At 46.3% G+C, this 10,945-nt stretch overlaps 1 protein-coding gene across 1 annotated transcript in view; it reads right to left on the minus strand.

Annotated features, from left to right (window-relative positions):
* Window positions 1-2,003, minus strand: part of LOC306832926 (kalirin-like) — a gene marked incomplete at its 3' end in the record, with an annotated part of 30,552 nt that extends 28,549 nt beyond the window's left edge. The window contains exon 1 of the mRNA XM_079357947.1: window positions 1,893-2,003. Within this exon, the coding sequence (XP_079214073.1) occupies window positions 1,893-1,959 (67 nt within the window). The 5' untranslated portion in view covers window positions 1,960-2,003. The remainder of the gene's footprint in view (window positions 1-1,892) is intronic.
* Between the last annotated feature and the right edge of the window lie 8,942 nt (window positions 2,004-10,945).

Raw genomic sequence — 10,945 nt, forward strand, 5'->3', positions numbered from 1 at the left:
TGAGCGGACGACGTCAGTCCCTCGAGACCTTCTTCCTGTCTGCTCGGACTCAGAGCTGCCTTTTAACGTCTGCAGGGATTCATCCGCAACCCAAGAAAACTACAGAGCAGGAAGACTGACCTGGGTGTCATATTTCACAGGAGCTGGGGGCGGGGCCTGGCTGCACGCCCGGCGTGGACACGTTTATCTTTGGCTGGTTGTTGTCTTTTTTCTCGCTCTCAAATCCTCCCAAACACGCTCGCCAGGAGGCGGGTCTGACCTTCACTGTCCAACAGACCCTCGTCTTCTAGATCCTCCGACCCTGATTAACCGCCATACATGAGGCGTGCGTGATCACAGCAATCTGGCTAAAGGTCAAAAGGTCAGGTATTCATTCATTCAGTCTGCTCTGCACAGAAACAACACAGTCTGAACCGCTGCTTTAAAGTCGAGCAGCCTTTCACTAACCCGTCATTTGACTCAACAGGGACAGAAGTCCAGCTCATGTCCTGCCCGAGGGACAGCTCCTCTGAGCCCGGTGAAGAGTCAGTCCACCGCACGCTGCAGCAGCTGAGCGTGGACGTGCGTCTCACCTCTCATACTGTCCATTCACAGCGTCACACCGCGTGGCCTCTCTTTCTAACTGTGAGCAATGTTTAAAGGCGGAGTCAGTAGGAATGTTTGTAAACACAACCTTCAAACGTGGCCCCTCCTCCTGAGCTCATCGCCCCTCCCTGCAGGACGTGACCCTAACCCAGGCAGTGGACCAGCTCCACGTCCACGGGTAAAAGACAACACGAGGTTCAGCCTGCTTTTAGAAGCAGCTTTCTCCTCACTCTGATTAGAGTTTCTACGTCCGTCATATTCACCGCTTTGAATCTCCTCCAATCACTGAGCTGTATCCTAAACTCACCTGCTGCACTCTCATTGGCTGGAGGAAACACACCAGCTCCGCCCACAAGCGTCCCGAGTCGACCAGAACAAATCAGAAGAGTGAAATCCAGTCAGAGGACAGAGTCTCTGCAGACACAGTCACACATGTACGGAGGCCCAGAAGGGACAAAGCTTCACTTTAGGAGGAGACTGAGTTTTATTTTGAAGGGACAAGGAGCAGCTTCACTTGAGGAGGAGACTGTTTTATTTTGAAGGAAACAGGATGCTGACTCTATGTTTAAAAACCTCATTAATCTGTTGATCACTTGTCACACTGATAAATGTTTCAGATGTTTGATTTGATTGATTTGTGTCTCAAACTGATCATCACTTTCACACGTTTCTCAACCAATGGACGAGCAGATCAGTCGATGAGGATCAATGAGAGAGCTGCCAGCTGCAGCTCAATGATCAGTCTGTATGGAGGAGGCTCCATCATCACACTCTGCGCGCGCGTACGCACGCACGCACGCACACACACACACACACACACACACTAACAGCTTTCTGTCACCCTCTGAACATTTCACGTCACTTGAGTCAGACTGATCCGTCAGAAGCTCATTTTCCAGCTTAAATCTATCAGTGACACACACACACACACACACACACACACACACACACACACACACACACACGGTGATTATTAACCCTCCATGAATCCACATTAAGTCTGAGGTAGCTGATGTGATGTCACTCCTCCATGATTCCTCTTTCTTTTGTAGAGACCATCAGCATCACACACACACACACACACACACACACACACAGACACACAGACACACACACACACACACACACACACACACACACACACACACACACACACACACCAATGTAAATGCATGTGAGAGATCAGAACGTGTGCACAAAGAGGAGGATTCTCAGCACGTTTCTTCATGTCCTCGCTGACACCCAGCCTGTCTCTGTCTCATTAACATGCTGTCCTGTCTTTTCCTGCACAGCCTGCTTCTTCCTACCTGTTTTGTAGTAGGCATCAGTGTCGGGGTCGCTGGGCGCTTCCTCGGCCGCTTCTGCAGGGTTCATACCGGAATCCGGTTCAATACAATCCACCAGCGACAAAGAAAAGAGCAGATTGAAAGAAATCCCAGATCCTGTCGTCCTGTTTTTATTCCTCACATGTTCTCCGTTCTCCCCTGTCTCTCTCTCTCTCGGTCTTTCCCTCCATCCGTCCCCCCCTCGCCGGCTTCTCTTTCTTTCTCTCTCGGTTTGTTTGCTGTTTCAGGGCTGGCTTCGTTTCTCTCTATTGTTCCCGGTCCAACCTCCCTCTCTGCTGCTGGCCGCCAGGGTCTCTCTGCCTCCCTCCCTCCCTCTCCCCCCCAGTCCCTCCCTCAGCACCTCCCCGCCCTCTCTCTCTCTCTCTCTCTCTCTCTCTCTCTCTCTCTCTCTCTCTCCCAATTTAATGTATTGACCTGTATTAGAAAGCGTAAAGGAATCATTGAACACCTGCACCACAATTAACGTTAAAAATACAAACAACAGCAGAAGGAGCAAAAGAGGTTTTTAATCTCAATGGGAACAACCTGGTTACATAAAGGTTAAAAAATCATGTTTTAATGTTTGTTTCTTATTTTGAACAGATCTTGTGTGCAGATCAGTTTGAATGTTGTCCACCTGGTGGCGCTAAAGGCTTATAAATGTGCAGGCCTTGTCTTCCTGCTTCAATTCTGACTGGACTGACAGCAGTAGAACCAGCTGAGAGGACTCCTCTTCATCTCTCTTCACACTCTTTCAATGAATGTGAATGTTGGTTTGCAAAGCAGGTGATTAAAGGGATCCTTCACCCGTTCACATGAAGCTGTGTATCATTAGAAACATGAAGCTGTGTATCATTAGAAACATGAAGCTGTGTATCATTAGAAACATGAAGCTGTGTATCATTAGAAACATGAAGCTGTGTATCATTAGAAACATGAAGCTGTGTATCATTAGAAACATGAAGCTGTGTATCATTAGAAACATGAAGCTGTGTATCATTAGAAACATGAAGCTGTGTATCATTAGAAACATGAAGCTGTGTGTCATTAGAAACATGAAGCTGTGTGTCATTAGAAACATGAAGCTGTGTATCATTAGAAACATGAAGCTGTGTATCATTAGAAACATGAAGCTGTGTATCATTAGAAACATGAAGCTGTGTATCATTAGAAACATGAAGCTGTGTATCAGTAGAAACATGAAGCTGTGTATCATTAGAAACATGAAGCTGTGTATCAGTAGAAACATGTAGCTGTGTATCATTAGAAACATGAAGCTGTGTATCATTAGAAACATGAAGCTGTGTATCATTAGAAACATGTAGCTGTGTATCAGTAGAAACATGAAGCTGTGTATCATTAGAAACATGAAGCTGTGTATCAGTAGAAACATGAAGCTGTGTATCATTAGAAACATGAAGCTGTGTATCATTAGAATCATGAAGCTGTGTATCAGTAGAAACATGAAGCTGTGTATCAGTAGAAACATGTAGCTGTGTATCATTAGAAACATGAAGCTGTGTATTAGTAGAAACATGAAGCTGTGTATCATTAGAAACATGTAGCTGTGTATCATTAGAAACATGTAGCTGTGTATCATTAGAAACATGAAGCTGTGTATCATTAGAAACATGTAGCTGTGTATTAGTAGAAACATGTAGCTGTGTATCATTAGAAACATGTAGCTGTGTATCAGTAGAAACATGTAGCTGTGTATCAGTAGAAACATGTAGCTGTGTATCAGTAGAAACATGAAGCTGTGTATCAGTAGAAACATGGTAGTAGTGTTGGATGGTCGTGAGTCCAGCCTTCATTTTGCCCTGAGAACGAGAGAAATGTGTTTTTCTTTGCCTGGAAGTTTTCTTCATGTGATGCAATATGACGCTTTTTGCAAAATGAGGGCTGGACTCACGACCATTCAACACTACTACCATGTTTCTAATGATACACAGCTTCATGTAAATGGGTGAAGGATCCCTTTAAGTAACAAGGCACGCCACGCTTCACATGGGCAAACCGTTACATGGCGCCCACCTGTCAATCAGGTCAGCTTCACGCACTGTGCGGACTCTACTCTGATCAACCTTTGAAACCCTTTCAACTGAGAGCTGGTTCCGTCCTGGAGAAGGAGACAGTCCTCTGAAGTGTGAGTCCAGGGTCTGTGTGGACTTGTCTGTCTGTCAGAACCGTGCTGGTTGTTGTTACAGCTCTTCACCTTCGTCCCATCGAGGCTCGGGGAATGTCACGGCAGATGTTCTCTCTAGCAGTTTGCTGTGTTTTGCCTGGTACTGTTGTTGTTGTTTCAGAGCTTTGGCTCCCTCTGGTGGTCGGATGTGGTTTGCTCGCTGGTTACTTGGAGTCCCCGCCCACCTCACTGTGACGCTGACTGGCTCCCTGTGAGTGGAAGGGCGTGTAAACCAGACATCATCTTTCTTTCTCTCTCCCTCAGCCGACATGCTCGACCTCCTAACGCTGAGGAAAATGACTACATGACCTCAACCAGGTGGTCTTAATATTGTGAATAACTCTGATCCTTCATCCAATCAAAACTGATGAGTCATCAAAACATTCCCCCCCTACAGTGTGTGTGGATGGAGACATGAGCTAATCACAGGCTGTAAACATGTTCATGTCTGCTGTAAAAACAGACTGTTTGAACTTTTCAGTTCAACAGTCTCATGAACTTCTGATCAGCTGCAGACAGTTTTCACCAAAGAGCAGACAGACTGAGCTGGACCCCCCCCCCCCCACACACACACACACACACACACACACACACACACACACACTTCAGCTCCTCCTCTGCCCCCCCCCACATCAGTCCTTCTTCTTCTCTCTGTTTGAACCCTCTCTCTGTATGACGCTGCCATCTAGTGGGCGACACTGCACATAGCAGCGAGGTCACAATGCTGCCAGATAAAATGTGTTTATGTTGTTTGTTGGTTTGTTTATTGTTTATCTGCTGACCAGACATCAGGAAAAAGAGAAAAACATCAGTGTGTGCGCAGCAGATAAATGACCTTAACAGGTGAAATTCAGGTGAAGCTCCACGTTGTCACATAAACACATGAGCGAGTTCACCTTCCTCTCATTTATCAAAAACAATCTCAAACTCTGCAGGTGAGATGTGAACAGGTGTTTCACATGTTTCCATCCATCATCTTTTTCTCCACGTGGATTTATGTTTGCTCTTAGTATTCAGTCTTTTAACTTTGATGATGCAAACATTATTTTAAATGAAGTCTTTGTAAATGACCATGTGAAAAGAAAAAAACATTTATAAAATAGGAGATGTAGAATGTACACCTTTGTATTTCAATTATTGTTGTGAGTTCTATATATTGTTTTTTGTTTTGTTTTGTTTTTTGTTTATGTTTCGGGGCTTTTATTTTGAAGGTAGGGCTTGCTACCTACCGGCAAACAGGATATAATAGAGAAATGCCGACAGGTGGGCAAACAGGCCATGCAGAGGGAGGTCACAGTCGTCCATTCAAAGGTACGATCCTGCTCTAATTCTTTATGCAGCGTGTTTGTGCTGTTTTTGGGCAATCAGCTGTTTTTCCACCTTCAGCTGTTTAATGGCCTCCGAGCATGCCTTTGATTTAAGGTAGATTTAGGTTTTATTGTAAATAGGTATGCTATGTGTTCTATTTGTATATTTGGTACGTGGTTTATGTTTAATGGTTGCTCTATTTTGTTTTTCTTTACACAGCTCTTACGGTGTGTTTGTGATGATTGTATTGATCGATGAAATAAAAGTGATGATAAACCATCAGTCAACCAGAGAGTCATCCATTGTTCCAGCCGGGTCTGCTACAGTGTTAGCTCTTAGCTTTGTGTATTTACTGTGATATGATATAAATGTATTGGTTTTAATGTGTTGTGTATGTATTCTGTGTTGACCTGCTCAGGGAAATGAGAAAACTGATCAAATCTGGTACGAAGAATCTTTTCTGACCTCTGTCTCTAATTAAAGGCGTAAAAAGCCACAAAGTAAACCTTTAAAACAGCATGCTATCCTTAAAGCTGTGCTGTTCCTGGGAACGTCCTCCCACAATGCATCACAATAAGGTTCACGGTAGAAAAGCACATGGCCAGAGACGACCGAGACAACAGTGACCTTTGAACTTGCTGTGAAGCTTTCCTTCGTTGAGACGTTTCCCATGATGCCGTTCTCCTCATGCTGCAGAGGTCTCTGTGTGTGACAGTGGCTCACTGGAGTGTAAGAAGTCCTCGCCTTTGTAAAAACCATATTGTGACTGCACGTCGCCTCTCGCCTCTTCACGCTGCCGCCGCCACTGTCCTGTGGCAGACAGACGATCACAAAGCATCACGCTGAAGCTACCAGGATGCTGGAGTGTTTGTTAGAGAGGAATGTAAGAGACACACAGTCAAGGAGCCTGGACTGAACCCTCGAGATCCCTGATCTGAACCCTCAAGATCCCTGATCTGGTCTGCAAACAAGAGAAGTACAAACATCAAAAGCTTTGATGTAAACAAGGTCTGGTCTAGATGAGGTCTGGTATACAGTATACGAGGTCCGGTAGCGATATACGAGGTCCGCTCTATACGAGGTCTGGTCCATACGAGGTCCGGTCTCTACAAGGTCCGGTCTATACGAGGTCTGGGCTAGACAAGGTCCGGTCCATACGAGGTCCGGTCCAGACGAGGTCTGCTCTAGATGAGGTCCAGTCCATACGAGGTCCGGTCCATACGAGGTCTGCTCTAGACGAGGTCCGGTCTATACGAGGTCATGTCTATAGGAGGTCCGGTCTATAGGAGGTCCGCTCTAGACGAGGCCCGGTCTAGACGAGGTCTGGTACAGACGAGGTCCGATCTAGATGAGGTCCGGTCTATAGGAGGTCTGGTCTGGTCTAGACGAGGTCTGATCTAGACGAGGTCTGGTCTAGACGTTGTCCGGTATATAGGAGGTCTGGTCTAGATGAGGTCCGGTCTCTAGGAGGTCTGGTCTGGTCTAGACGAGGTCTGGTCTGGATGAGGTATGGTCTATATGAGGTCCGGTCTGTAGGAGGTCTGGTCTAGATGAGGTCTGGTCTGTAGGAGGTCTGGTCTAGACGAGGTCTGGTCTGTAGGAGGTCTGGTCTAGACGAGGTCTGTTCTGTAGGAGGGCTGGTCGAGATGAGGTCTGCTCTGTAGGAGGTCTGGTCTCGACGAGGTCCGGTCTAGATGAGGTCTGGTCTAGACAAGATCTGGTCTAGATGAGATCTGGTCTAGATGAGGCTCGGGCCATGGCTCGTTCAGATATCACGCAGACTCCTCAGTGTTTCATGTGGTAATGATTTATTGATGATCAAATGCTACATAGCACCGTCACGTCAGGGGTCCACAGTTAGAGGTCACAGACACAGGTCCCCCCCCCCCCCCCCACCCCCCGGCTGTTTCCTGTCTGAGTGAGTACAAAAGTCGAGGGCTCAGAGAGGAACACGTACGAGTGATTAGAGTTCATATAGATGTTTGTGTTTAACTGTGACTGAAGACTTTTTTATTTCAGAAGAAAACAAAACAAGCAGTCGAAGGTCGAGGGCCATATCTGCAACGTCTACACCCGTTAGCATGTTAGCGTTAGTCGCAGCTAAACGAAAAGACTAAATTAAACTCTCTCCGTAACATTAAAGTCTATTTAACAAGTCTCAGTAGTATGGCACCATTTTCAGGCTGTCATAGAGTCCAGTGTTTCGTGAAGAGACGAATATTTACAATACAAAAATGACCAAAAAAAAGAATAAACCAAAGAGTTTGATAAGCTCGTGTTTTAAAAATAGTGCTTGGAACGAGTGACTCGACGTCCAACTATGTACATACCTCAGCCGCATTTATATACACGTCTTTTTCTCACATTGTTAATAAGTCACATCGATCATATTAAATATAAGCAAACATTTCTGCTGTAGTAAAAAGAAAAGGGAAACGACAGGTAACCACGTGTGAATCACATTTCAACAAAAGAACAATAATACTCATACGGACAGTGACGACATTAATCCAACAAACAGAAATCTCTTTTCAGCATCTCGTTCCAACTCCGACCGTTTGACCTATGTACAAGAAACATTCAGAACTGCGTCCGTCCAGGAGAGACCTCTCGCTAACCCTCACATTTGGTTTGTTCTGTAACTGCACAAAGATCCCGACGCCACAAAGATCCTGACGCCACAAAGATCCTGACGTCACAAAGATCCCGACGCCACAAAGATCCTGACGCCACAAAGATCCTGACGCCACAAAGATCCTGACGTCACAAAGATCCCGACGCCACAAAGATCCTGACGTCACAAAGATCCCGACGCCACAAAGATCCTGACGCCACAAAGATCCTGACGCCACAAAGATCCTGACGCCACAAAGATCCTGACGCCACAAAGATCCTGATGTCACAAAGATCCTGACGCCACAAAGATCCTGATGTCACAAAGATCCTGATGTCACAAAGATCCTGATGTCACAAAGATCCTGATGCCACAAAGATCCTGACGCCACAAAGATCCTGACGCCACAAAGATCCTGATGTCACAAAGATCCTGATGCCACAAAGATCCTGACGCCACAAAGATCCTGACGCCACAAAGATCCTGATGCCACAAAGATCCCGACGCCACAAAGATCCTGACGCCACAAAGATCCTGACGCCACAAAGATCCCGACGCCACAAAGATCCCGACGCCACAAAGATCCTGATGTCACAAAGATCCTGATGTCACTAAGATCCTGACGCCACAAAGATCCCGACGCCACAAGGATCCTGACGCCACAAAGATCCTGACGCCACAAAGATCCTGATGTCACAATGATCCCGACGCCACAAAGATCCCGACGCCACAAAGATCCTGATGCCACAAAGATCCTGATGTCACAAAGATCCTGACGCCACAAAGATCCTGACGCCACAAAGATCCTGATGTCACAAAGATCCCGACGCCACAAAGATCCTGATGTCACAAAGATCCTGACGCCACAAAGATCCTGATGTCACAAAGATCCCGACGCCACAAACATCCTGACGCCACAAAGATCCTGATGTCACAAAGATCCTGACGCCACAAAGATCCTGACGCCACAAAGATCCCGACGCCACAAAGATCCCGACGCCACAAAGATCCTGACGCCACAAAGATCCTGACGCCACAAAGATCCTGACGCCACAAAGATCCTGACGCCACAAAGATCCTGACGCCACAAAGATCCTGACGTCACCAAGATCACCAAGATCCTGACGCCACAAAGATCCCGACGTCACCAAGATCCTGACGTCACCAAGATCACCAAGATCCTGACGTCACCAAGATCACAAAGATCCTGACGTCACAAAGATCCTGACGCCACCAAGATCCTGACGTCACCAAGATCACAAAGATCCTGACGTCACAAAGATCCTGACGCCACCAAGATCCTGACGTCACCAAGATCACAAAGATCCTGATGCCACCAAGATCCTGACGTCACCAAGATCCTCACGCCACAAAGATCCTGACGTCACCAAGATCCTGACGTCACCAAGATCCTGACGTCACAAAGATCACCAAGATCCTGACGTCACAAAGATCACCAAGATCCTGACGTCACCAAGATCACAAAGATCCTGACGCCACAAAGATCCTGACACCACCAAGATCCTGACGTCACAAAGATCCTGACGTCACCAAGATCACAAAGATCCTGACGTCACAAAGATCCTGACGCCACCAAGATCCTGACGTCACCAAGATCACAAAGATCCTGACGCCACAAAGATCCTGACGCCACAAAGATCCTGACGTCACCAAGATCCTGACGCCACAAAGATCCTGACGCCACAAAGATCCTGACGCCACAAAGATCACAAAGATCTTGACGTCACTGAGCTGAGGTCAGATCACTTTTCTACCATCAAAGAAGGAAAAGTCCGACATTTGGAGAAACGTGTTTGATTAAAAGTCGTGGAAATAAAGCTGGCTACACACGAGATGAGGGAGAGCACAGACACGAGATCTCACAGAAACTCACGTGACCAAACGTGACTTCAGAAGGAAAACGAACACGGAGGACGGTGGCCGTGGTCAGACATCAGAGCCGTCACGCCGGCCGCCATGTCAAGACACAACGACGACATTTTTCTGCTTTTGAAAACTGTTGAAAATATTTCAGGTAAAAAAAACCAAGTCAATTTAAAAGAATATTTTAATTGGACCTGTTGCTCCTCCCACTCTCTGATGATGACGCAGAACCATTTCACTGTTCTTCAGACGTTTTCCTTTGACTCTGAGTGAGGCGGCGCACGTTTCCCAAACTGTCAGACTTCTCCTTCCTCTCTCAGACAGCTTCTGTTCGTTACGGATTTGTCTGAGTGCGTCGACCGCCGAGCGACAGAGGACGAAGAGGAACATTTTCTTTTTGTTTGTTTCTGTCTTAACAATCAAGTACACTTTTCAAGACATGAATAAATACAGAGAGACTTCTTCTAATAAAGTCTGAAGAAAGAAAAGAATGAAATCATGGACAGTGTTTGTGAGGACATTAACCCTTCACCTGATACGCACCTCATCATCACAAAGTAAACACAAAGCTCCCTGAACACGTCTGCATTGAGTGGCTGCTTGAAATAAAGTGCAGGATACTTCGAGCCGTCATTTTTTATATTCTGGACTTTTTTCCAAACATTAACAGATTCATCTCAGCGCTCGCCACACGAATCACCGAAACGCCGAAAGGTTACATTCTTGAAGCATGGCGGAAAAAAAACTATGAGCGTTACAATGACTGCCGCAATAAATAAAAAGCCTGTAATGATGGGAAGTGTGTGTGTGTGTGTGTGTGTGTGTGTGTGTGTGTGTGTGTGTGTGTGTGTGTGTGTGTGTGTGGACAGTCATGATGATGAGCCGTTAAATCAGTCCTCATTCACTCCACTCAGCTTCTGTAGTTCTCGTGTTTTCTTCAGATCAGAGGCGTGGTCAGATGGGCGTGGCCATATGGACCCTTAACTATGATTGGCTGTTTCTCAATGATTGTTTCCACAGCGCGGTGATCCGTCCCCGGAGCGT

Source organism: Symphodus melops, assembly GCF_947650265.1.
Source record: "Symphodus melops genome assembly, chromosome: 12".
NCBI classification, from domain to species: domain Eukaryota; kingdom Metazoa; phylum Chordata; class Actinopteri; order Labriformes; family Labridae; genus Symphodus; species Symphodus melops.